Consider the following 27995-nt stretch of genomic DNA (forward strand, 5'->3'; position numbering starts at 1 on the left):
TCAAATGCTTCACCGACTGAGCCCCCAGGCGCCCCATCCTGCCCCTTCTTCAAGACTCTCCTCAAAGACCGCCTGGGGTCCTTCCCCGCCTCCTGCCTACAGCGGTCCTAACTCCAGCCTGCACCCCGTCTCCTGCACGGCCTGGGTGATCGGCTTCCATGAGCCCCTTTGGCCTCCCCCCAGCCCCCACCAGCTGCTGTCTACACAGCAGCCAATATAGAATTAGGGCCAGATTCCTGCTCACTTCTCTCCAGCCAGCCTGGTCATCTTTCAGTTCCTCTGGCTCACCACTCACTTCTCTCTCACACACACACACACACACACACACACACACACACACTCCGTCACCCCAGCCCTCCCACATTTCTCTTCCCCTGTCTGGATGATCGTTCCCCCGCTCTTGATCTGACTGACTCCTGCTCACCCCCAGAGCATGCCCCCTTTCTCCCTACACCAGTGACATTTCTCACAACTTCCTGTATTTTCCCTCATTGCCCTTAAGAGAAGCAGAAACCCCATACTGATTTCTGTGCAAATCTATCTGATGGGAGTTTATTCCCTACCGGAACATACGTTGGCGTAAGATCAGGCACTGTTTGTCCACTGTTCTTTCTCCAGCAGAGCTCTGGGCGTAGAGTAAATGCTTAATACAGTTTTCGTGGACAAATGCATGAACAGCATCCCAGATTTCTCCAGTTGTAGCTAATTACCCCCACAGCTCGCTGCTGAGTCCACACAGATTAACACATTGCCCCTGGCACCTGAATGGTCTCCCAGAAAGGGAATCCTAGTCTTTGCTTTTGCTTCCTTCTTCCAAGTGCATATTCAGTTTCCTTGCCCCTCCCCCAGCCATTGTATGAAGAAGGGCATTCGAGGGAAATGTCCTTTTTGGAAATTAATTAGGAATATTTCTTCCACGACACACAGACTCTGACTCCCAGCGTGCCCACAGGGACCAAAAACATAAGTCCTTCCTCGATTCTTTTTTTTATTATTTAATGTTTATTTATTTTAGAGAGACAGAGAGACAGAGTGTGAGCAGGGGAGGGGCAGAGAGAGAGGGAGACACAGAATCTGAAGCAGGCTCCAGGCTCTGAGCTGTCAGCACAGAGCCCAACGTGGGGCTCGAACCCATGAACCGTGAGATCATGACCTGAGCCGAAGTCCAATGCTCAACTGACTGAGCCCCCCAGGCGCCCCAGTCCTTCATCTCTGAAGCATCTATGCACATGTTTCCAAACTCACAACCTACTTAAAAAAATACCCTGTGAGCGGCCTCAGAGATGAGATTGCACTTGGGAGGCTGTCTCGTGGTCAGGTGGCGTTGCTTACGTGTGTTTTCATAAAGAGCTTAGCACGGTGCCAGGAACGCAGGTGCGCGGGGAGTGTTTGCTGCTATTTCTTCTCCCCACACGAAGCAAAGTCTAGAACATCAGCATCTCAATCCTGCATGGATGCAGGAGGAGGAGGCTAGCCTTACGTGGGTGGCCAGGGACACCTCGGCAGAAGGTGACTTAGAGCAGGGACAGCCTCAGCAGGAGGGGACTTTTGAGCGGAGACCTGAAGGATGAGCAAGTCACACAAAGATCTGGTGGAAGGGTGTTCGCGGCAAGAGGAATAGCAAAAGCAAAGGTCCTGAGGTGGACCGTAAGCTTAGTGCATCTGGGAAGAGTGAGAAAACAACATGGCTGAAGGAAAATTAGTGGGCGGAGCGATGGGCCAGCAGGGTGATCAGGCAGAGAGTGTGGGTTTTGTTCTAAGTGTATTTCTAAGCAGCTGGAGATTTTTAAACCAGAAACCAACATGATCTATGTATACATATTTATGAGTCTAAATGTCTGGAGAAAGGCAAGTCATTCCTGGTATCAGTCAGTCAGGCGCCTTGGGTGCTCAAGCGGAAACTGAGTGGGGGTTGAGTGGGTGTAGACTGTGGTCGCCATAGTGGGAGGCCTTGCACACCCGCCTGACTTCAGAAATGGCCGCCAGCACGCCTCTGTAAAATGAGAACAAGAAAACCCCCCTCTGAGACTTCTAAGAATTCAGTGATAGGAGTACAGTGCCCCCAACACAGAGGAAGGTCTCATTCAATGTAGCCTATGGGTTTCTTTTTTAAAAAATATTTATTTATTTTTGAGAGAGAGAAGGAGCACAAGCAGGGGAGGGGCAGGAAGAGAGGGGAGCAGAGGACCCAAAGCAGGCTCCCCGCTGTCGGCAAAGAGCCCAATGCGGGGCTCGAACCTGAGAACTGTGAGATCGTGACCTGAGCCGAAGTCAGATGCTTCACAGACTGACCCATCCAGGTGCCCCCATATAGTCTACTGTTCCCCAAGATTCCTCTCTGGTGTGGAATTCTTTTGGAACAGAAACTTTGATGAGCTTCATTACTGAAACTCTCACACATCAATGGATTGCAGATGTCCAGAGACATCCCCACCAATGAGAACAAAGTCCCTTGTGGAAGGGAATCATGTGACAGCAACACTCGTAGGATTGTCCTTTGCTGGGAGGTCACATCCTCTAAGGTACGCGCGGTGCAGACTGAAGGCTGGAACCACAGAGTCAACCTGGTCTCCAGAATTAGACCAGGGCCATCCTGGACCGCTGTGGGTGCCCTGTGGGGTGGGTGACCGTACAAGCCCCCGGTGCTCTGGAAAACAATCCACTACCTTTCACAATAGGCAAATCCATCAGCTTAGCTGATGCTAGTCTGGACACGCCCAAGCAACTGTCGAGTTGCAGCACCTGGTCCGTCTGGACTCACACGGGGTCTTCTTTCTAGACAGACGCAAGCACCTCTCAGCGGGCCAGCCTCCTCGCTTTTCCCAGTGTGTCAAGTGGATTTCACGGAATTGTGACGATGGGTTGGAGACTGTGTTTTTGTTTTCTTGCCAGTGTGGACAGTTGAAGTATAATTTTCAGAAAGGTGAAATCATGAGTCTCATGAAAACATAAAATGAACTCATGTCAAAGATCTTGTTAAGTGGATTAATGAATGAGAGAGCCACTAGCATGTGAAAACTAGGTCAAAGAGCATTGGAGGGTCCAGGTATTTGTAGGCAACTTAATAAAGGAAAAGTAAGGGGCGCCTGCATGGCTCAGTTGGTTGAGTGTCCAATTTTGGCTCAGGTCGTGACCTCACGGTTCATGAGTTCAAGCCCCGAATTGGGCTCTGTGCTCTCAGCATGGAGCCTGCTTTGGGCCCTCTGTCCCTCTCTGTCTTTGCCTCTCCTCTGTATGCACTCTCTCCCTCTCTCTTTCAAAAAATGAATAAACTTTAAAAAAGATAAAGGATTACTAAGAAAGGATCGCAGGCTGGTTCCAAAGCTGGTGGAAGTCTGCACAGTAACACAGCACAGACTTCCAGGCTCTTTTCTTACCATGCACGGATTATTTGTCTCTTTGACAAGAAAAAGAGCGTGGAACTTCACTAAATCCTGGCCTGGAATCCATCCTCGTTAAAAGACTCTAAAACTGTGTTCCCTCTCAATGCTTCGTCTCTGCTGGATTCTCTAAGCCGAGCACCGCGTTCACTGGGAACGCACTCACAACACACTCGAGGGACAGTAATTGAGTGTGATTAGCTAGGTCCTGCAGCCCGTTTTCTGGACATCTCAGTGGTCATTCTCGCTGAGAGCCACCTGAGGGGATGGGCAGAGTCACGGAGCCAGCCTCCTTTTTGCCCCGCTCTAGACAGAAACAGACTCTCATCTTGGCGCCGGGTCTCTGTCTCCCGAAGACCTGAACACAGACGCGTTACACTACTCCTCCTCATCTACGCATTAACTCCATGAACAGCCAGTGAGCACCTACTGTGTACCAGAAGCTGCGGATGCGGTGAGAGCAGGGGAGATGGGCTCTCTTGGGGCCTATACCCAGACACAGATGTCAAACAGACAACCATCGACTTCATGAGTTACATGTGAGGGTCGTCTGTACTGACGTGGAAAAGCATTGAGCGAAAACATGGAGAGAACTAGCTGGGTCTGGGGCAGTCTGAGCATTAAGAAATCCTTTTGCAAGGAAGGAACATCTCAGAGGAGTCTGGAAAAGATGAGTGGGTCTCACCAGGCGCATAGCTGGAGATGTTTTGGGTGGAGGGTGTAGCCCGTGTGAAGGACTCGGGCCCCACCGAGGGTGCTGCCCATGTCAGGGAGGAGGAACTGATACCCGGAGCCTGGGAAACGTGGGCCAGAGTGGAATCGCAGAGCGGCTGGGGTTTGGCAGAGTTGGGGCTACAGGGGAGCCACGGAAGGCTCACAGAGCGGACCGTCCCAGGATCAAAACTGGTATCCCCAAACTCCAGCACTGGGACCGGTGCTGTTCCTCGGGAACATTCAGCCAAGGTTGGCTGCACTTGTGAGGGAAAAAATGAACAGCTGGGTGGACCCTGCGTGGGCCTCACCCCCGGAAGGCAAGTGGTGTTTGTTAGCTCCAACCGGGCTCTCAGCTTTTCAGTGTCACCCCGTCAATTCACTCCGTCTCCAGCCAGTGAGATCTGCGCCATCCCTGCCGGGTGAGGGTTTGGGGTTCACCAGGGATGGGAGAGAAGGTGTCCACGTGCACGGATGCCCTTCAGAGCTCACATGCTCTAACGCTGCAGGACTATGTTCCTTCTCTTAAAAATGGGTTGGAGGGGCGCCTGGTGGCTCAGTCGGTTAAGTGTCCGACTTCAGCTCAGGTCATGATCTCACGGTTTGTGGGTTCGAGCCCCGCGTCGGGCTCTGTGCTGACAGCTTGGAGCCTGGAGCCTGCTTCAGATTGTGTCTCCCTCTCTCTCTGCCTCTCCCCTGCTCACACTCTTTCTCTCTCACTGTCACAAATAAACATTTTTTAAAACTGAGCTGGAGCACCTGTGTGGCTCAGTCACCTGAGTGTTCATCTTTGGTTTAGGTCGTGATCTCACAGTTCCTGAGCTCGAGCCCCGTGTTGGGCTCTCTGCTGTCCGTGTAGGGCCTGCTTCAGATCTTCTGTCCCCCCTCTTTCTCCCCTTTCCCTCCTTGTGCTCTCTCTCTCTCTCTCTCAAAAAATTGAAGTCTTTGAAAAAAATGTTTTAATACAAATGAGTGAATGGTGGAGCACAGCAGGGAGGCCACCCCCTTCCCAGGTCACCCACTGGCAGGGGCACGAAGGCTGCAGCCAGTTCTATAGTTCTGGGCGGTCTGGGCATTTCCAAGAATGTGTTACAAAACGTTTCAAGTTCCCATGACAAAGACTTGAAAACAAACACAGCATCCAACAAGGAGCGCACGCACAGCGTCGTGGGCCTGAGGAAACAGGCGCTCCACGCATGGCGGGCGGAAGGGTAGATGTGTCGGCCATGCCCGCGGACAGTGAGGGAAGGAGGAGCCCTGCCAACTTCCACCCAGAAATTTCTGTGGAAATGAGGAGGGTTGCAGATACTTAGCTATGAAGATGATCATCTATCTTAGCGTTGTCATAGTTAAAAACCGGAATTTGCTAAAATGTGCCGGAACCAGGAGGGACAAGCATGGTTCATTCTTACAATGGAAAATGGCGCCGCTATTTAGAAGGACACGGAAGAGGGGCGCCTGGGGGGCTCAGGCAGTTGAGCATCGGACTTCAGCTCAGGTCATGATCTCACAGTTCATGGGTTCGAGCCCCACCTTGGGCTCTCTGCTGACATCTCAGAGTCTGGAGCCTGCTTCGAATTCTATATGTTCTTCTCACTGCCCCTCCCCTGCTTGGGCCGTCTCTCTCCCTCTCAAATAAACATTAAAAAAATAAAGAAAAGATATTGAAGAAAGCAGTTTATTGACGCAGAAAGGTGTTCATGAATCTATTATTAAGTAAAATAAAAGACTGTAAAACTGTATGTAGCAGATGATCCCATTAAGTCTTAAAGTACAACTGACTTGGGGGCGTCTTGGGGGGCTCAGTTGGTTCAGCATCCGGCTTCGGCTCAGGTCATGATCTCGTAGTTTGTGAGCCCTGCATCCGGCTCTGTGCTGACAGCTCAGAGCCTGGAGCCCGCTTCCGATTCTGTGTCTCCCTCTCTCTCTGCCCCTCCCTGCTTGTGCTCTGTCTCTGCCTCTCTCAAAGATAAATAAACATTAAAAAGTTTTTTTTAATAACTCAACTGACTCAGGACACCTGGATGGCTCAGTTGAGCATCTGACTCTTGATTTAGGCTCAGGTTATGACCTCATGGTTGTGGGATCAAGCCCCACATTGGGCTCTGGGCTGAGTGTGGGGCCTGAGATTCTCTCTCTCCTTCTTCTCTGCCCCTCCCTCGTGTGCTCTCTAGATAGACAGGCAGGTAGATAGATGATAGATACACAGATACATACACAGATAAAGGAAATGCAACTGACTCCCAGTTTATATATTTGAACCAATGTGCACAAGACCTGAGAGGTCGTAACCAAAGGAATGACTGTAGTCGCCCGTGGCAGCATTTCTGCTTTCTTCTGTCTGCTTATCACTATCTTCTAGTCTCTCTGTAATGAGTCTGTTGCTTTTGCAGTAAGAAGACAGTTCCACGCACGAAAGTTGTTCATGATCCCCTAGATCTCAGCTGCAGGAGATGTTTTGTGGGACTTCTCCGTGCCTGTGTGTCTGCATTCTACTTACTGTTTCTCAGATACACACGTCACAGTGTTTCTCTGAATCCACATGGACCTGCCTGTGTGTTTACAGGGATACTTTTTAGCAATTGGACATCCAGTTCCATTTTCTGTAACAGAAACACTTTATTCAAAAAAAAATAAAGGGGGGCGCCTGGGTGGCTCAGTCGGTTAAGCATCCGGCTTCGGCTCAGGTCAGATCTCACAGTTCATGGGTTCGAGCCCCGCGTTGGGCTCTGTGCTGACAGCTAGCTCAGAGCCTGGAGCCTGTTTCAGATTCTGTATCTCCCTCTCTATCTGACCCTCCCCTGCTCCAGCTGTCTCTCTCTGTCTCTCAAAAATAAATAAAAAGCATTAAAAAAAAAAGGCCACACTTCTTCACAAACATAATGAAATGGTTGATCATTTTTGCTTTGTTTTATTTATAAGCTGTATGTACTGGGAGCTCATAAGCATCAAAAGTATAATTACCTAAATTTAATGGAAGAAAAAGGAAGAAGCAAGTGGAAGGCTAGATACTGAAACGGTATGAAAGGTTACCTCTGAGTGGTGGGATTATGGGTAATTTTCACCAATTTCTTTTCTTCCCTGTATTTCCCAACGTCTCGGTGTTAAGTATGCACTGATACAGTCAGAGGGGTTCTGTTAAACCCCACGGAAACAAACTGCCTTCACTTAATTCAGCAAAATGTTCAAGTAAGAAAGAGGCTCGACTGCCCGTTGCTGCAGGGTGATTCTCCTTTGAGGATCGGGTGCTAACTGAGAGATCGTGAGTTCTGAGAACTAGGGAGACCGACCAGGTTTGGTCCTGGCTGTGTGACCACAGGGAGACGGGTCACTAACCACCAGATCTCTGCTTGATCACTCACCAGTTAGTGGATGTTTACTGAGCATCTTGGATGCACCTAAGTCTGTGCGCGACGTTGGGGACTGAGCAGCAAACAGGTGAGCTCTGGTCCCGGCAGTCACGAAACTTCCAATCCGTTCCAGGAGAAAGATACCAAGGACCAGACAGAGAGTGCTGTCATTGCTAGGGCTGTAACCATCAGCCTTTACTGAGCGCCTACGAAATGCCAGGCACCGTTCCGTGAGCTTTGTGGATGTAACAACCCACTGAATTCTTTTTTTTTTTTTTATGTTTATTTATTTTAGAGAGAGAGACAGAGCACGAGCAGGGGAGGTGCAGAGGAGAGAGGGAGACACAGAATCTGAAACAGGCTCCTGGCTCCGAGCTGTCAGCACAGAGCCTGATGCAGAGCTCGAACTCATGAACCTCAAGATCATGACCTGAGCTGAAGTTAGATGCTCAACCAACTGGGCCCCCCAGGCGCCCATAACCCATTAACTTCTCCCTGAGGGAGATACTATCATTAGTCCCATTTTACAGACAAGGAGGCTGAGGCCCAGAGAGAGTAGCTAATGTGCTCAAAGGCACACAGCTAGGACCTTAGCTACGTGCTCTGCTGCCCTCACACACGCAGGCCGTGGTCATCACAAATTCGGGAGGCTCCACAAGTTCGACTTCCCTGAGGACAGGACCTCTCACCAGAGCCCCCGAAGGACGGGTAGGAATAAATCAGGCAAAGAGTAAGGCCAAGAGCCTGTGGGGTGGTAGAAACCCACGACTGCGCTCCAAGCCACACGTGTTGATGGAAAGGTTTCGGGCAACAGTAATAACGATGACTTCTCCCCCCTCCCGCCCCCAGGCCCTCCTGGCCAGAGCTCTTTACGACAACCACCCGGACTGCTCCTACGAGCTGGCTTTCTGCAGAGGAGACATCTTGACCATTCTAGAACAAAATGTGCCGGAAAGCGAGGGCTGGTGGAAGTGCGTGCTCCATGGACGGCAAGGTCTGGCCCCTGCCAACCGCCTCCAACTGCTCTCGGAGGCCCCCGAAGACAGGCCCCGGCCCCCCTTCCTGCGAGGGGCGGAGGACGCTCTCGCCAGCTCCGAGGGGACCTACCAGGTGCCCGCCCCACACCAGCCCCCGACGCCAGGCCCCGTGTACGAGCACATGAGGAGCTGGGTGGAGGGACCCCCATCCACCCCCGCCCAGGTCTACGAATTCCCTGACCCACCTTCCAGAGCCAGAATCGTCTGCGAAAAGACCCTAAGCCTTCCAAAACAGGTATGCACGTTTCCAGATAGAACAGGCGGGTCATGCGGTACGTAAACCCAGGGGCTTCCCTCTCCCTTGAGTTCTTGGTGGCCTTCAGGAGATCCAATGTGCAAAGTGGGGGCCTGCACCAGGCATGATCTGGTGAACGTGTATTTGGCCCCCACGTCAGTTACCACTAATCTTCTCGGCACCCCTGTGACTCCCATGCTCTCCAAGACAGCCACGCTCCGTGGAGATCAAATGGCGAGTGGAGCTGTTCACCGAAGTTCTGGACTTTCGAGGCAGCCTCTCTGTGCACTAGGACTCCCAGTGACAGGTTCAAGGGCAAGAAATCACTCAACAGGTTTAACATCTGTATTCCTTTCAACCAAGAAACCTGACTTCCAGAAGTGCAAAAATACACAAGAAGGCAAAGCTGTGTCTGGGTGAGGAGGCCATGGCCATTATAGCATTTTTCGTTTAGGGAAGAATCAAGGAAGCCTAAACGTTTGTTGATGGGGAGTTCTGTCATATCTCCACAACATATGAGGCATTGTGAAAAAGTGATGAAGTAGTTCTTAGAGGCAGAAGCAGAAAAGGAACCATTTAAACAAAAACCAACCAAAAACCAAAACAATCCGTGTGCACACATGCATGCACGCCCGTGCACGGAAAGAACACACACCAACAGTGGGTCCCCTCCGGAAGTGGGAATTGGTCAGGGAGGAAGTGAAAGAAGGCGTCCAGCAGGGAACTTTATCTCATTCACTCCTGTGCCCGAAGCACCTGGACGTTGGTACTCGGAAAATGCGCGATGAGCAGTGTGCTCAGGAAGCGGATTTGTGTGTCACATAGGGGATGGATTACAGCCGCAATTTTAGAAAATACCTATTAAAAAACAGAGGAAAAGAAGCACTACGTAAATGCAGACTAAAAGCTTTTCTAAGAAGGAAAGGAATTTAAAAATGTTTTTAATGTTTATTTTTGAGAGGGAGAGACACAGTGTGAGCAGGAGATGGGCAGAGAGAGAGGGAGACACAGAATCCAAAGCAGGTTCCAGGCTCTGAGCTGTCAGCACAGAGCCTGATGCAGGGCTTGAACTCATGAACTATGAGATCATGACCTAAACGGAAGATGGACACTCAAGTGACTGAGCCACCCAGGCGCCCCAGAATGAAAGCAATTTAAAGAAGAAAGGAGAAAAATAATGTATTGTTTTCCCCCAGGCCCAGGCCTTGATGAGGCGCTAAGCGTGCAGAAGAGATTTGCACGGCCTTCGGTCACTATAGGTGTTTCCTGCATTGCACACTTTGCTCTCAGCTCAAAGGACACCCCCCACCCCCGGCCAGAGCTCTGGGCAGGGGTCCTGGCTAAGTGTGCGTCCAGGAAGGACACCCACCTCCGATGTATGTGCGGGGGGCCCTGAGAAGCTCCCACTAACCACCCAGGCTGCCTCCACACCACTTCCAATGCCTACTTAAAATGGAAAGGTGTTGGTGTCTTAAAATATTTCGGATACTTCAGATTTTCTAACCCCCTGGGCTGCCAGGCGGAGGAGCAGGTGGCTGTCACACAAACAGCTGCTGCTCAGGGGCGCTGGCTCCAAATCCCAGGGGGACGCGGCTCGGCTGTCTGACGGCCCTTTTTCTAGAACAACAGGCCCACGTCGCAGCCCGGTGTGTCCAGCTGCTGTCTGAGCAGCTGACTCAGAGCTGGGCCATGGGGGTTGCTCCTCCAAGAAGGAGTGGCCTTTGCCGAAGTTAATCTGAGTCCCCTCCTCCCGCCCCCAAAAGACAAACAGGTGTGATGACTGTTGATAATCAGGCACCCGAGCGCCCGAGCCCGTTCAGGCTCCTCCGACTTTCACGTTTGCTACGTGGAGGAAGAGACCGGAGACAACATGGCGCCTCATGACCATGGACTTAACGTCTAGACTGGCATCACGATCAACAGAAAGACCAGCTAACCCTCTAAACCTAACTCAGAAAAGAGTCAGAGGCTCGTCCTTGCCATGAAGCATGTCTGTGATTGGAGCCCTCGCCCGTGTGAGGCTACGGCGGTTGACAAAAACCACAGGCACCGACGGGGAATTCAGAAGCCAGGGGCCCTTGGCCCTTGGCCACTCAAATTGGCCCCTTGAGGTGGCCCCGGTAAAACACCTGGGGAACTTTCCTGCCTTTTTCTCCTGCTTCAGTTCTGTGGCTGCCCCGTCTGCATTTTTGCTCCCTCCTCCCCTTTCTGTTTGTATGGCCTTCTCCGTGCTGGGAAAGCAGGGGGGGCGGGGGACTTCACAGCAAGAGATGCCACCTGGGGCTTGGAAATCAGCAGCGCCTGGTCACCTGTGTTCTGGGTCAGCCACAGCCATGCTCGGAGAGCGGACACGTCACAACACCCCGGTGTACCTGTCTTGCTGTGTCATTTCTAAGTTCTCCTCCAGTTGAGCCTTCTGGTGATTCTAAGTAATCCCACTGCTTCTTCTACCACAAGAAGGAAGGAGCTAGAAGAAATGGATGAAAAGCAGTTGAGAATCTCCTGATCCACGGAAAAGGCAGAGCTCTCCGCCTCACTCATGTAATCGGGGATCAGCCCAGATACCGCGGCGTCTGGGGAAACGCATTCTGGCTGGGAGCGCTCGTTGCTAGAATTGGGCAAGTCCAGCCACCAGCTTTGAGCTGTTTTCCAACGGGCTTGGAACCCGCCAGCTGGCCCACTTCACAGACCCCCCCTTATCCTTGCCCTGACTGTCCCTGGATTAAGGTTGGCCACAAATTAAAAACCAAGTAGGTGAAAAGAGGTCACCTTTCCCAAGCCGACTAATCCAGGATCCTACAAGTCAGAATCAGACATCCATCTCTGTGAGTTTTGAGAACAACTCTTCATGTTACGGAGGAGGGAATTCATTTCCAGGGAGGTGAAACGGCCCATCCAGGGTCCCAGGGTGTCGGATCTCAGGGACGGAAGCTTCCTCGTGCCTGTGTGGGGCTGTCTATGCCCCCAGACTTTGCATGCCCTTGCTCTCCGTTTTCCTGACTCTGTGACTGATACTCTCTGTTCTCTAGACTTAGCTTTTTTTTAAAGTTTATTTATTTGTTTTTGAGAAGAAAGAGAGAGAGAATGATCTGGGGAAGGGCGGAGAGAAACATGAACGGAGGATCCGTTCTGTGCTGACAGCAGAAAGCCAGATGAGCTCAAATTCACAAATGGTGAGATCATGACCTGAGTCGAAGTCAGATGCTTAACCGACTGAGCCCCGCAGGGGCCTCTGCATTAGCTTTTTACTGAGATTTAATCTACAGATCCTAAGGGCGTCTCTTAGTCAGTAGCATCCATATCAAGTAATAGAACAAAACTAGCCCCTCCTGAGCCCCCCTCCCACCTTCTCCGAGTCACTTCCTCCACGGTAACCACTCTCCTGTGCTTTGTTTTACTTTTTATTCCAACTTCCTTAATATAATCTGCTAGCCTCAATTTTTTTTTTAATCGCCATACAAAGAACATGTCTGAGTTGGTTTGAATTCAGAAAGGGGAATCTTTCATATTTCAAGTGAAAAGGGTCCAAGTTCCTGGTGGAATTCCTCTCGGACCCGCCAGTTCCTGAACTGGAAGTTTCCATCCGTCCCCCAAGACTTTCTGACACCACATTTCTCAAACATGTTCCTTAATTGATTACCACCTTGAACCCATGTTTTCCAAGAAACACGGGGCGTTTCGGAACCAGCTTCCTTTGCCTGAAATTCTACACGCAGGAAAGTCCCTTTGTTCTCTACAGGGGGTCTTAAAGGCATGTGTGACCCACAGAGTCAGCTAGGTAAATAAAATGGGGCTTGGGCCGCAGCGGGTAACAGGAAAGGGCAGAGCGTCTGGAAAAGCTCTGCGGTGGGGGAGGGCTTGGGGGTTAGAATAAGTCGAGGTGGGAGGAAGAGTGGCGGTGACGGTGATGGTCGATGGCCCGGCTGGGGACACACCATGCCTGGTCCCTGGGGCTCCCCCTGCCCCAGGGAATCTTGGATTTAACCTAGACCGCAGTGGAGAACCCCTCTCCTAGACCAACCAGCCTGAGACTAGCAGGGACAAAGTCAGGTTTATTGCCCCACCGGAGAGGAAGGGCTCACAGAGCAGAGGGACTGCCGGGCGCCTCAGAAGCAGAATAAGGTAAAGAACTAGTTATGAGAAAAGGTGGGGGTTTGTGTAAATAAACCCTGTCTTGATGGGCCCTAAGCAAAACAGGGCAGCGTCTAAAGGGCCCTTCGGCCCCGGCAGCAAAGCTGATGCAGGCTGCTCCTTCCTTGGGAACCGCCAGGTTGAGGTAGATGTGGCTCTTGGCTCCCCCCCCCCCCCACCCCGTCTGAAGCTCTGCGTTGGGGGTGGAAAGCGAGCCTGCCTCTCGAACAGGAGTGGGATGCTTCCTTCTTGCTGCTAGAGCTTCAGACCACAATGCTTGTGGGAGCCCAGGACTTTAGAGAACCCGGTTTCTCTGTGACTAAGAAACAGTTGTCATTCAGAAGGACGTTATTTTGACAGCTGAGCGCGTCCTGGGGAGAGCGGTCAGTCCTGTCCGTCTTGCAGTTGCTTTATCCAGAGCTGTGATTCCAGGCTGATGCGTGGGGGGAGGTCTAGCACCCTAGTACAGGTGTGAACATTCTTGCACCCAAACAAGCAAATAAGTGAGTAAATACGAGCACTTACTTCATGCCAGGCACAGAGCTGGGTCCTCTTGTGAACAAAGGGACCCTGATCCAGCCCTCCCCAGCCTGGACTGCCTTCCGGGTCTCCGCATATGCGGGTCCTAACCATCCACACAGTCCAATTCCAAAAGCCGTCTTCAGTGACAGGTTCCTGGGCGCCGGATGGGAAACACAGTCAGCCTCTGATTGACTCTCTGGACTTGACCTTCTCTTCTCCTCAAGGCCCCGCCTCGCTCTTCAGTCTGTGTCCTGGCTCTGTTTGACCTTGACCCTGCCAGACGGCATCCCCTCCCTTGTAAAGTCACCCATTCCAGACCCCTCCTGGGGACTTTCTTGTTCGAGAGGTCTGACGAGAGGCCCCGCAACTGTATGACTTTAAAGTCTGCCAGGCGATGGGTTCCCTGGCCAGGCTTGGAAGCGGCCATCCTGGAGCAGCCAGAGAGGTTCTGGATCTAGCGGGGCCATTCACTGGGGACCCAGTGACTCCAGGCCACCATTGGTCTGGTCACCTCCTGCAGCCCCATCAGCCCTCGGCTTGAGTGACACATCCTGGGACCTGCCCCTGTCCCCTCCACACCCACGACAGTCCCTTCACTTTACAGTCATAGAGCCTCTCTATTGGTCTGGCTCATGGCTACATCCTCCATCTCATCAGATGAGCACATTAATAACCCTGGATTCGAATCACAGCCTTGGATCCCTAGGGAACGTGCATCACAGCCTTGGATGCCCAGGGAATCCTCCCCGGCGGGATTCAGAGACCCAGAACATCTGATTCAGGACCCAGGAGTCTGCATTCGGGCTGAGGCTGATGCAGGCGGAAGGCTGTCCTCCACCGCGGTCCTCCCCGCCTCATGTCCTGGGTCCCCTGTCTGAGCAAAAGGGCCGCCCAGTAGGGGTGCGGGGAGGACGCCTCCACGCTGTGGGGGCTGTTTTGCTGAGTGAGGGTCACTCGGAACGTGATCTGTGGACCCCACGGTGACATCTTCCCGCGCCTCTTCTTTCTCGCCCCCAGGCCGTCTTCACCGTGCCCAGGCCTGCTCGGGCCTCGCTGCCTGCTCTGTCCTCCCGGGTGTATGACGTGCCGACCCAGGGCCGGGGCCCCGCGCTGCCGAAGGTGAGTCTCGGCTGTGGCTCTGCCCCACGCGCGAGGCTCCCCGAGTCACACGGATGGCCTTCCGTGTCCCCGCAGGGGCCGCCCCCCTCTTCCCACCTGTGTTTGAGCCTCTCCTACCTGCAGGTTCTGAGGGGGCCGGGGCCAGTTCAGGGGCTCAGGGCCAAAGACTCCTCCCCGGCTCTGGCTCGGGCCCGGCAGGTCGCCTCCAGCCTCCGCCTCCCGGGATGCTCCCCCACTTCCGGTCTGGCTCCTGCTCCACTTCCGGTGTGACCCACCTCTGGCCCTGGGATGAACACACTTGCTCCCTCAGCCGTGACAGTCGATGCCAGGAGCACAGGCAGGGGCACGGGGGATGAGGACAAGGAGGGCACAGAAGTCTTAAATAAAGACCCACCTGCACGACTCACTTCCCTCACCTCACCCTCATCCTGGCCCCTCCACCCACACTTTTTATTTTATGTTTATTTTTTGAAAGAGAGACCGAGACACAGCATGAGCAGGGGAAGGGCAGAGAGAGAGAGAGAGGGAGACACAGAATCCGAAGCAGTCTACAGGCTCTGAGCTGTCAGCACCGAGCCTGACCGGGCTTGAACTCATGAACCGTGAGATCACGACCTGAGCGAAGTCCGACTGGACTGAGCCCCCCAGGCGCCCCCACGAGTCCCAATTTCCCCTTAGAGTCAATTCTGAGCTAATTTGCAGAACTACATGAGCCACTGGTTTCAACTCAGGCAACTGCAGTTCGTTCTCTCTAGTTTGTCCCCGTCTTCGGTGGAGAAGGCCATCTTTTTAAAGCATCGAGGCCATTGTTGAAAACATAACCACATAAACTTGCATCTTTGGAGCATCACCACCGGAAGCCGCAAAGTCTTCCGTGGATTTTTTCCATTTGGAAGAAAAACACTGGAGTGGGCGGAGTCTGAGGTGTACATCCATCGGGAGGGGAAAATCCAAGTTATCCTTTTTGTCTTTCCCCAGGGGCCAGAGAAGCAGCAGTTATATGACGTACCCGCCAGCCCCAAACAGGCAGGGCTTGGTCCCCCGGCCAGCCAACCAGCGGTAAGCACAAGGCGCAGAGATTCGCTGCTAGGAAAATGTGAGCGTCCTCCAGGACGTTTTCTCAGCTTGGTCAGAGTTAGGAATGCAAATTCCCCACAGCAGACTTATGGATGGCCATGACGTTCAGGAATAGGGGGAGCCATGTGCCTGGGACGAGTCCTCTCGCTTCTCTAGGCCTTTTCTTGTGACAGACAGCATCCTCCGAGATGCTCCGCCCACCCCCACCCCAACTTCTGGTCTGTCTCTTGCTCCTTCCGGAGCAATTGTGAGAATTGAGATGATCCTGCACAGAACCTACTGCAGTGCTTGGCACGGAGCTTGAGCTCAGTAGATCTTAGTTAAATTCTTATTATTATATACCTCACAGATGTGTGGTCTTAAAGTAGGTTTTTATTTATTGGAGAGATGCATTAATTTGAAAATCTGCAACCCATGTTCATCGTTGAATCCTGTCACATGTATACGATGCATATACCTCTACCCAGGGTTATCGGGGAAGGCCTTATAAAATAAGGGGCATCTCTTTAGGGTCATGAGGGATGGATAGGAGTTTCTTAGAGGGGAAGGAAAGGTTTGGGAGGGCTTTTAGAACAGAAGGACTGGTTTGGGCAAAATGAAATGTAGTGGCCTAAGAGAGCACTCTGAGTTCAGGGGACAGCAAACGGCCTGGGTGACCAGACTCACAAGGAAGGTGGTAGCATGCATGACACCGAGGCTTAAAGGCGGTACAACCAGATTGCGAAGGGCCTTGAGCAAAGGCGGGAACGGGGAGCCCCCGAAGAAGCTTCAGTAGGGGAGTGACAATCGGATTTTTAAGAAGCACAGTAGCCTGCACTTAGTAGGTCCTCAGCGTAACACACACTTGTCAGAGGAGTGGCTCACACCCTCTCTTTATTGCTACTAACCTGGGCAATTTCGTTTGGTTCTTCACAGGGGCAGAGCGCCCCCCTGACGTCAGCGATCAGTTTGAGGCAAGGCGGCTACAGCACATTACCGAGCCCTCAGAAATCGGAATGGATTTATGACACGCCAGTATCTCCCGAAAAAGCTAATACGAGAAATACGTCTCTAAGCAGCTTTGTGGGAAGATCAGCACCCCACACTCTCCCCACATATACGTCCAGCATCCACTGTCCTCCAAATAGCAGAGGAGGGGCCCTCGATCCACAGCTGCATAAGAACGCGCCCATGCAGAAAAAACTCAGCCTTCCAGAAATCCCTACCTATAAATTTCTGGCCCCCAGTGACACATTTCCCTTGGTTGAGGGTGTCGGCTACACGGTTCCTTCCATCTTTCTGATTCCCCAGGTGGAAGAGCAGAACACCAAGCCAAACATTTATGACATCCCTAAAGCAATGCCGAGCGGCCCTCGGGCCCAGAACGAGCTGGGGAGGGTGGATGGGGCTTCAGAGAATGCCACGGACCGTGGCTCCTCGTGGCTCTCCGGACAGCCACCATCGCTGTCTCTGGAACCGGACAGCCTGTCTGTTTCCAGTTCCGACAGCAGAGCCAGCATTGTGTCCTCCTGCTCCTCCACGTCCACGGACTCCTCGTCCAGCTCCTGCTCGGAGGAGTCAGGGAAGGAGCTCTGCTTGGACCTGGACTTGGCCAGGGAGATGGTAGTGGCTCTGCAGCACAAGGTGACCAGCGCTGTCACAAGCCTGATGCTCTTTGTCAGCAGGAAGTGGAGGTTCCGAGATTACCTGGAGGCCAACATCAGCGCCATCCACAGGGCCGCCGACCGCGTGGAGGAGTCTTTGAGGGCATTCCTGGATTTTGCCCGCGCGGTCCGAGGGACCGCCTGTAACCTCAGTGACACTAACCTTCAGGCCAAGATTAGGGACCAGCTGCAGACAATCTCCAACTCCTACCAGATCCTGCTTGGAACAAAGGAGACCCTGGATGGCTGCAATTGGTCCTTGGAAGTCCTTGTGACGGACAAAGTCCAAAACAGCCCAGATGACCTCGAGAGATTTGTAATGGCGGCACGGATGGTTCCGGAAGACGTCAAGAGGTTTGCCTCCATTGTCATTGCCAATGGAAAGCTCCTTTTCAGGCAGAACTGTGAAAAGGAAGATACCTTGCAAATGACCTCAAATGCACAGTTTAAGTTTGCAGAATGCACCCAGCTTCCCCAAAGAGAAACAGAATCATATCAAAGAAGTGTTCCTTTTAATAAACAGAAGGAAGGGGAACATTCCCCTGAAATACTAACGAAAAACGGGACAAATATCTGTGAGCAGGTGAGTTCAGAGTGATGGAATGCAGGAGGCCTTCAGGTTTTACCTGGAGATGCTGAAGGTACTTCAATAATTATTAGCTACGGTTCAGTAATCGTATTGAATGATGATACTCTTTCCATAATTTCTGAGAAACATTGGTTCCACTTTCCAGAGAAGAAACTTCATGAAAGTTCTGTTCTAGATGAAATCTTATTAAGAAGTAAGATAAGCATTTTAATATTAGGGCAGACAGGACGTCTTCCGGAAGCTCGTATCTTGGGGTTTGTCTCTAATGCTAGGGTTAGAAAGGATTCTGAAACCCTTTTGAAATCTGTTCTTTGAGCACGTTTTTTAATCTCACCACTGAATTCCCTTGCATTTTTGAAAGTTGTAGATTTAGTCATTGTCTTTGTGTTTCTTAGAAACAGAAGAGGAAGTGTAAACACTCTTTTGGATCATGCGTGTTCTTAGCAGCCTCCAGCCTGCACTTACTGTTAGAAATGCTTGGCTGCGTGAATTCAGACACTAGAGAGAAAGAGCCTTTGGCTCAAGGATTGCGGGTGTCGGGGGGCATGCAGCAGGTAACCCGGGGGCTGCGTCAACATGATGTCGCCCCTTTTTGCCCCAATCTTGCGTGGTATTCTGTCAAAATGCCTGGTGGCTGGTGGGAGAGCTTTAACACATTCTAGAGAAGGTAGGGACCTGATTATTTTTCATTCCCTATTTTAAAAATATAGATATAGATGTAAAGAGGTATAAAATACATAAATATAAATATATATAATTTTTTTTAACTATGTGTCCTTATTAGCAGGCTGGATTGGTAGGCATAATTCAGTCCTTGGTCTTGCAAAGTCTCTTGTGTTGAAAAACAAAAACGCATCAAGGGGCAAAACTATTGACAAAAATATAAGGAAAAATGCTCAAGGGTTTTTTAAATGTTTATTTTTGAGAGAGAAAGAGCATGAGAGGAGATGGGAATAGATGGCGGAGAAAGAGGGAGACAGAATCAGACGCAGGCTCCGGGCTGTGTCAGCCCGACGCGGGCCTTGAACCCACAAACTGTGAGATCATGACCTGATGCTTAACTGCCTGAGCCACCCAAGTGCCTGGAAATGCTCACCTTTTATTTATTTATTATTTTTAACTTTTTTAATTGTTTATTTATTTTTGAGAGAGAGACACAGAGTGTGAGCAGGGGCGGGGCAGAGAGAGAGGGAGACACAGAATCGGAAGCAGGCTCCAGGCTCTGAGCCATCAGCACAGAGCCTGACGCGAGGCTTGAACTCACAAACTGTTAGATCATGATCTGAGCCAAAGTCGGACACTTAACCAACTGAGCCACCAAGCTCCCCAAAACGCTTACTTTTAAAGTAGATGTATACACCTCTGAACAGTATCAAAAACCACTCAAGTTGGTGATTGGAAGGAATTTTCTTTTTCAGAAGTTGCCTAATCTAGAAGAGACAGAAAAACCCATCTTGGAACAAAGGTTGGATGAAAACAAAAACATGGAAGCACAGGTAAGTGATAGCACGGACCCGTCAGTATTTCTGACTCACATGCTTTCTCCCCAAAGATGCCTACTGCTGTGCACAAGTCAGCATGATAGCCATGACCCATGAGCCCCTTGGGAGTAGATGTGGATTTCTTGATGGCTTTTCCTATTTGCAGTAGAAGGAGCCCTGGAGATGAACAAGTCCAATGAACCCAGAATGTGGAGCATGGTCCTTGAACCGTTAGTGACAGTTCTTGCATCCGTCATGGATGGCACCGACATGGGGTTCGATACCAAGGATGCACATTCCCTTCGACATTCTCTTTCAATGCTTCTGATTACAACAGGAAAACCATTTTGGTTTCGGGCTTATGTATCATCAGGGCCTCTTTGGCACTTGATGTTCTTCCTTTTTTTAAAAACATTCAAAGATGTTATCACTGTGCTTATTTTTGTGGGTGCCTTCCTACTGATGGCAAATGACAATGGTTTCCCAGTTACCAATTTGAAGTTTCCTTTAAAGTGATAGAGGTGAAACCAGTGGATTCCTTTAAAGACAAAGATGAAGTAAGTCAAGGTTAAGAAGGAGGCAAACTGGGGCTCCTGCAGGGGCTCAGTCGGTTGAGCGGCTGACTTCGGCTCAGGTCATGATCTCACAGTTTGTGGGTTCGAGCCCTGCATTGGGCTCTGTGCTGACAGCTCAGAGTCTGGAGCCTGCTTCAGATTCTGTGTCTCCCTCTCTCTCTGGTCTTTCCCTGCTCGTGCTCTGCCTCTCTCTGTCTCAAAAATAAATAAACTGTAAAAACAGAGGGGGGGGAGGTAAACAGGACATCACTTGTGATGGTTGTCTGAGTCCCTGAAGCCTGGGGGACAGTGACCGCTCCCTGGCTGGGGGCAGGTGCAGTGGAAGCGAGAAGGACAGAGATGTCTGGTGACTCGGACAAGGTCATTTGTCTTCTAGGGGATGAACTGGGATGAGAAGCCTAGGCTGGCAGTCTGAGCTCAGGATGCCAGCATGGGCAGATCCTGGTGCAGGCTCTCCTCTGGCTTCTCCTTGTGTCCTCGCAAGGCAGAGAGCAGAGAAAGGAAGCACTCGGACCAGGGCACTCATCCCATCGCAAGGCCCCACCCAAATGACCTCATCTGTTCCTAGTTAGCCCCCGAGGGCCCATCTCCTACTACCTTTGCCTCAGTGGGGAGAGTTTCAACATATGAAGGCGGACCCTAACCCTGTCTGGGTTCGTCCAGGCTGTGAGCTTTGAGGTCACAGGTACTTGAGACAGCATGCAGTTTAATGAAAAGACGGACACATTCAGACTTAGCTGACTCAGCAGAGAGCTCCAGGTCTTTATTTTGCTAAATGAATGAAGATGGGCAACCCTCTTGCTTCAGGGAGCATCCATCTCCCCACCTGTAACCTAACAAAGGGACTTTGATTGTTTCCTCCTGCGGTTACCACTAAGTTAGATGCTGAGAATCTTGTGATAGTGCCTAGGCTTTGGGAAGACATTGGTTCCATATTTCAGAAACGAAAACTCATGAAACAAAAACTCTAAATGAAACCTTAATAGCAAGTTAGAGAAATATCGTAATATTAGGGCAAATAGGTCAGTGTATTTGGATTTCTTCTGGAAATTTGGGGGGATCAGGTTTATTGCTGATACTGATATTAAAAAGGATTTTTTTAAACCTTTAAAATTTGTTCTTTGAGTAAATGTTTAGATCTCATTATCAATTTTTCTTGCATTAAAAATTTTTTTTAATGTTTGTTTATTTTTGAGAGACAGAGAGAGACAAAGTGTGAGTGAGGGATGGGCAGAGAGAGAGGAAGACACAAAATCTGAAGCAGGCTCCAGGCTCTGAGCTGTGTGGGGCTCGAACCCACAACGTGAGATCGTGATATGAGCCGAAGTCGGACGCTTGACCGACTGAGTCACCCAGGCACCTCACTTGCATTTTTTTAAAGCTATAGATTTATTTATTGTCAATGTTTCTTTCTTTTTTATTTATTTATTTATTTATTTACTTATTTATTTTTATTTTGAGAGAGACGGAGACAATGACAGCGGGGGGGGGGGGGGGGGGGGGGGGTGCGGCAGAGAGAAAGGGAGAATCCCAGGCAGGCTTCACACTGTCAGCACAGAGACCGATGCGGGGCTCAAACCCGTGGACCGTGGGGTCACGGCCTGAGTGAGAGCATGACCTGAGCCGAAGTCAAACACTTAACCAACCGAGTCACCCAGGCGCCCCTGTCAATTTGCTTCTTAGAATGGGCTTCTAGGGGTTTGTTGAGAGTATTGAATAAGATTTTACATATTTAACATGTCAGATTATATATACACTGCGATATATATACTACTGTATATATAAGTGCCATACTTTGTATGCAACGCTGCTTTGAAAACATTAATTTGTTAGGCACATGGTGCTCTGTGGGGCTTCCCACGCTAAACTGTACTTTTTCTTACCCGTGTCTGGAACGTTGAGCAAAACAGGAAAAGGGAGACAACCACCTCCTGTAATCAAATCTGCCTCTGATCCATTATTTTCTTCCCTTTTCCAGAACCCTTGCTCTCCCACGCCCCGGCCTCTGAGTCAGCAGAACCCCGAGAAGAGATTCCACCTTTCCGAGCACTGCCGGCTCTATTTTGGGGCACTCTTCAAAGCCATTGGCGTATTTAACAACAGCCTGAGCAAGAGCCAGCCCCCCGAGATCTTCATCACGCAAAGCAAGCTGGTCATCATGGTGGGGCAGAAGCTGGTGGACACGCTGTGTCAGGAGACCCAGGAGAGGGACACGCGCAACGACATTCTCTGCGGCAGCAGCCACCTCTGCAGCCTGCTCAAGAACCTCGCGCTGGCCACCAAGCACGCCGTGCTCAAGTACCCCAGCCCAGCAGCCCTGGGGCACCTGCAGGCCGAGGCCTGGAAGCTGGAGCAGCACACTCGGCAATTCAGGGGGGCGCTGGAATGAGCCCCCTCCCCCCTCCTTCTCCCCATTAACCTCTGAGCTTCAGCTTTGCCAAGTCCCCACCCTGCAGCTCTGTCCTCTGGGAAAAGCCAGCCTGGGGACACAGTGACCGGCAGAAACAGCCTCAGTGGCCAAGGCTGGTATTACCAAGTGGCTAAGCAACCCCAGGACATTGACTTAGCCCACAGAGAGCCAGGGATTAAGTAAGGACCTCGCTGAGGTTTAGCAGAGCATGTGGGGTCAGTGTACCAAGTGACGTTGTAGAAAACAATTTTATATTGGTTGAATGTACGCCTGTCTTAAATTCACTCATTCAACGCTTATTTATTGGGCAGGTACTATATGTCACATACTAGGTGCTGGGCGTAGAGCAGAGAATCGGAGCGCTTGACCCAGGGAGCTTACAATCTAGTTGGGGGGGGGGCGGGGACACGTGATGGAGAAATACGTATACAATGTATCAGGTGCTGGGGAGCAAATAAAGGAGGAGAGACTTATTTTCAAATGATGAATTTCTTTCGCATCCGTTAGCAAATGTTCTGTTTTTTCATTTTGGACTGACTTAATTCTGTAAGATTTGGAACAGATTAGGTATCTGCATTTTATACTGTGTATATATTTGCTTTAACCAAGTTAAAGACGCATGTTATATTTACAACATGACATGTTCTGTTGGGTTCCTTATTAATTTATTTTGTACATAATAGATTCTGTGTTGATAAATTCAGCATGCTCCATCAGAAAAGGCTTACCCTTCAACAGTTTCAAGTCTGTTACCATTGACGATGTTACGTAAATATAATCATAAATCAGAACATCCTTTGTAGCAACTCTTTCCTTGGATGAGTCGTTGATCCATGTCCCCGGGGTTCTGGTACCAAAGCAAAGCCTCCAATATTTATTTCTCGTCTTCACATGCTTCTCCCTGAGGTGTGCAGGGAGATGCAGGGGAGGCGGGCACTCGTGCACAAGGCTGGCACGGAAAAGGCAAAGCCATCCCTCGTGGCGGTGCAGGCAGGAGGTGTTGCGTGGACGGGACACCCACGGCTGGGCACAGATCTGCAAGTGGTGCACAGAGCTCCTGTCAGAGCAAACCACCTCCTGTTCCTCTCCTTGCAGCTGGGGACTCAGCTCACGTCGCTATGGTTACAGCATCTCCGCCTCAAGCAAGGGTGCAAGTCTCCCCTGCACATGGCAGCCACCAAACAAACACTGTTTGTAGCCTGGAAACAACATCCCCGGCCTGGAAATCACCCAAAATGTCACCAGATCCAGTTCCCGTCTGCTGCTCTGCACGTGGTCGGCACGTCTAGATCGTTGGCTGCTGGAAGGACGGTTATTTTCACCCAGTTACTCTTAGGGTCCCTCAAGGAGGACTGCGTCTTTGTGGGGCTTGCTTGGTTCCCTCCACTGGAACAGAGAGGCCCCGTTCTTTGAACAGCTGTGATCTGTATCTGTTAGGACTCCTTACGTTGGAAGCGATCAAAAACCATATCTAATCTTTCTTAAGCAATAAAGGAAATGTATTGACTCAGGTATCTTAAAATAGCCCAGCAGCAGACGGGCCTGAAGGCCGGCTGGTGTGGGCACCCAGTTTCTAAGCCCCACTTACTATGTGTTCATGCTCATGATCGCAAGGTGGCTGCCCAGGTGATGTCCTTGGTTTGTAGCCAACGGAGGAGAAAGCGGTTTGATTCTGCTTGGGCTGGCTCAGAGCAGGTGCCCGCCTCTGACAGCCCATGACGATCAGGGCATGGATTACCCAGGTTGACCTAGATGGGGTCACCCATGTGCACACACACACACACACACACACACACACACACACACTCCCATGTGTCTGGAGAGAGGGAAAACAATGCCCCCCCCCCAGAACTATCACATGTCTGAGATCTCCCCGCTTTAAATGAACAAGTTAGCCTGCCAGTTTCATGGATGCTGAGAGCAGACACAGACTCGGGCATCAGAGGTGCTGTCTGGGGTCCCCAAGATCACCTCTAGGCCCCATGATTCGCTAGGAAGAACCCCGAGGCAGCATCATGTTGGCAGTCGTGGCTGCGACCCAGCCAAGTAAAGGCTCAGAGAGTGCAGAACAGGACACCAGGCTCAAGTGGCCAAGATTCCTGGCCCCGTGGCCACACGGGACACTTGTTGCTAATTCCCCCAGCAACAAGTTGTGACAGCACACGTGCGATGTTGCCAGCCAGGAAAGCTCCCGAGAGCCTCACGCCCAGGGTTTCCATGGTGGGCAGCCTTTCATGGCACTTCCCCAAACTGCAGGCTCCCAGAAGGAAAGCACGTTTCCAGCATGAATTCCACCCTTTGTATGAACAGTTTAGGCAGACTGACCCGTTCTTAGTTCTTATCAAGTCTGGGGATGCTGGGGACTCTCCCCAAATGCAAGTTTTTATAAACAACCAAAAGCCAACCTCACAAGCCAGCCTTTCTAAGGATACTATTCAGACGGACTATGTCGCCTCTTCTGCACCGAGACAAAGGGGTCTCCTCAGAGCATCGCAAGCAGTGTGTGCTTCACCTCTATTTCCTCCCACCTCACCCCCGTCCGGGGCAGAGCCAAGGAGGGCGCGGGAGATGCTGTGCACCCTCAGGGACTGTGTCAAAGCCAACGAACTCTGGGCGCGGGCAACCCCTGCCTTTTATAATGGCCTCTGCACAAACCTGGCCGCGTTTTGCCTCAGAAGAAAACATGACCTTTATTCCACCGGGCAGCAGACGAAGCTCTCTTTCTGCTCGGGAGGGAGACTTTACCTCTCTCCCAAGGGTGTCTGCTAAAAACAACCTACAAGAGGTAATCCAGAACAAAATGGCGTCGGTGTCCCTGCTCAGAGGACATGCAGAAACGCAAGAGACCCTGGAGAGCTGTGTCCCAGCAGCCCCTGCCCCCGCCCCCCAAGTCAGGAATGTGATTGGAAGAAGGGGGTGGTGCGGGGTAGCACCAGTGAGTGTTTTCGCGGGCAAGGTTAATTTTGCACAATAGTAAAAACAGCAGTACGCATTCATTAAGTGATTACTACATTCCAGACCCTGTTCCCATGCTTTAGATGTCTTAACTCTTTGAGTCCTTCATCAGTGAGAGGCTCTAAGAGGTAATCAAAAGATCCCCATTGCTTTCAGAATACCACAGACATACGTATGCACACAGACAAGTAGAAACGTACATGCTTGGGGCACCTGGGGGACTCGGTTGAGCATCTGACTCTTGATTTCAACTCAAATCACGATCCCAGGGTTGTGGGATTGAACCCCTCATTGGGCTCAGTGCTGAGCATGGAGCCTGCTTGGAATTCTCTCTCTCTCTTTCTCTCTCTCTCTCTGCCCCTTTACCCTGCTCTCTCTCTCCTCTAAGATAATAAATAAATAAATAGAAATTTAAATACATATGGAGACATATTTGTCTATTTTTGTCTGTATATGTCTGTATATAAATGTTTATTTACACACACATATATATATATTTGAGATGAGTTCAAACCAAGGAATTTTGTTGACAAAGTACAAAACCATCGGCCTTAAAATAATTGAAAGCTGCTGCTGTTAGCTAAATGTGTTTCCTTCCCTTTTTTTTTTTTTTTTTGAAAAGAGAGCAGTTGTGGGGTGAGTTTCCACTAATAGGATAATTCTGAAAAACATTTAAAAGTAGAATAATATCACTTTTTTTTTTTTTACCTTTAGGAACATTTTGCTCAGTAGTTTTCTTTAATGCCCAGAATTCTGTACTGCTTCCTTTCAAGGTAGGAAGGGGAAATAGTGGGCCGTGTGGTGGCATCCGTGGTGATAGCAACTTGACCTCAATCAAGGTAAATTTCCTCCGGAGGACGGAAGTGGTGAGGAGCCTCCTTCAGAGACCTGCCGGTGTGACAAGCACCGGGGAGCTGTTGTTTCTGGCTTGGGGACAACTGTCTTTTGCGCGCGCGCGCACACACACACACACACACACACACACACACACACACACATATAAAACTTCTTGTAAAAATTTTATATTCTCCCCAAGTATGCGTCCTGCTCTCCCAAAGCTGCCCATTTACAGAAGTCTCACAGAAACAAATGTTTATTGAGCGTCACCGCTTAATCAGGCCTCTGCTGAGCGCTAGGGATACTGCAGGGGACAAAGCAGGTTCTGCACCTTCCTGCAACCTTCCTTCCAGCTGAGAGGGCGGGAAACTGGGGCCAGAAGAGGTGAGGCATTCTCCTTGAATGCAAAATGTTAAGGGGGCACCCGAAATCCCAGTAACCAAGATGCATTTTATTTTGATGCAATATTTTAAAAATCACAACGAATGCAAAAAAACAAAAAACCCGTGGTGCACCAGATGTCAAGTTGTCTAACATGATGCCAGGGGTGATATGTGAGAAGATGATGAAATTAAATCAAGGTGCATGGTGTGGTCAGGGGCGCAGCTCCGAGGAGGGGCCCTAGAGCAGACGTTGAGTCCCGCAAGGGATCCTGCCCAGCAAACAGAGGGAAGAGAGTGTTCCTGGAGAGGGAACAGCAAGGCAGGTGCCCAGAAGTGGGAGCATACTTGGAACCCTCAGAGGAGAGAAGGGGCCGGTGTGACTGGGGCCAGGAGAGGCGGGGGGCGGGGGAGTGACATGAGTGGGGGCGGGCAGCGGAGGCCAGTTCAAGGAAGGCCTGCATCTTCCTGGAATATGTTTAATATTTCCCTAAAACTGCAAATTAAGAGTAATTTTTTTTTGTCCTGAATTATCTCAGTAATGACTTGCATTTCCCACTTTATTTTACCTTAACCTTCCTTCAGACATTCTCTTAAGTGTAACCTTGAATGATGTGGCTGTAAAAGTCTTAAAGAGTCCTAATATATATTGGTTTGTTGGCTTTTCACGCCAACTCTCAAAATGAGTCACTTTGCCTGTCAGCCTTGCCCCGACAGAATTTTATTTATTTGTATTTGTAACTTTTTTATTTTTTGAGATCGAGAGAGGGAGAGAGCGAGCAAGCGAGCGAGCATCTTAAGCAAGCTCCATGCTCAGCACAGAGCCTGACGTGGGGCTCAATCCCACAACCCTGGGATCATGACTTGAACTGAAATCAAGAGTCAGACACTCAGACTGAGCACCCAGGTGCTCCCAGACAGAATTTTAAACTACAGGACATGGGGAGACCTCTCCGAAAATCAAACCCTCAACAGTTCAGACGACTGAAACATTTGGGAACAGTTGCAACAGGTAGTAGGATCATTTAAATACTTGTTCTTGGCTTGGGCCTCAGGGGGTGCTGAGTGAGATACATACGCATATTAACTCTAGCAATATTTCCTATGTACTACTGGCCACTCTCCCCTAGGGAGTAAGTCCAAAATTTTCATCAAATTCTCCAATGGGTCCAAACTCCCCCCCAAAAGGTTAAGAAATGCTGGTTTTGCTAGGGGGTGATGGTTTTCTTTTTCTTGGTTTCATTCATTTCCTGCCCTTCAAACCCACAGCTTGGCTGAGGCAAAGCTGTTGTCAAAGATCCTCCTAAGGATCCCGCATGTGGATCCTCATAGAGAATATCTGATATCAGTTCATTCAGCAAAAGCAGTGGAAAGTCGCGGCAGCCAATGACACGTGTGTCACCAGTGTGGCTCAAGCAAAATGTCACAGATCCTGTAAAGCACTGAGTACAGTACCTGATGCTCAGCCAGCTCTCAACACGATTACTGAGGATATTGACTACATGAAAGCTTGAGCTGCGCGTAGGCTGTTGCACAGCGTAGCCTAAAGTCCAATACTCTAAA

General features: G+C 50.5%; 1 protein-coding gene across 5 annotated transcripts in view; it reads left to right on the forward strand.

Moving 5' to 3' along the window:
- Positions 1-23066, forward strand: part of CASS4 (Cas scaffold protein family member 4) — a 35819-nt gene extending 12753 nt beyond the window's left edge. For 2 of the 5 annotated variants that reach the window (XM_029917260.1, XM_029917262.1), the window contains exons 2-7: positions 8291-8713; positions 14384-14485; positions 15464-15544; positions 16478-17788; positions 19213-19290; positions 21829-23066. In XM_029917260.1, the coding sequence (XP_029773120.1) occupies positions 8291-8713; positions 14384-14485; positions 15464-15544; positions 16478-17788; positions 19213-19290; positions 21829-22239 (2406 nt within the window). In that variant the 3' untranslated portion in view covers positions 22240-23066. The remainder of the gene's footprint in view (positions 1-8290; positions 8714-14383; positions 14486-15463; positions 15545-16477; positions 17789-19212; positions 19291-21828) is intronic. The other 3 variants (XM_029917261.1, XM_029917263.1, XM_029917264.1) reach the window with 3 other exon arrangements.
- The last annotated feature ends 4929 nt before the right edge of the window (positions 23067-27995 follow it).

This window comes from Suricata suricatta, chromosome 12 (assembly GCF_006229205.1).
Source record: "Suricata suricatta isolate VVHF042 chromosome 12, meerkat_22Aug2017_6uvM2_HiC, whole genome shotgun sequence".
NCBI lineage: Eukaryota > Metazoa > Chordata > Mammalia > Carnivora > Herpestidae > Suricata > Suricata suricatta.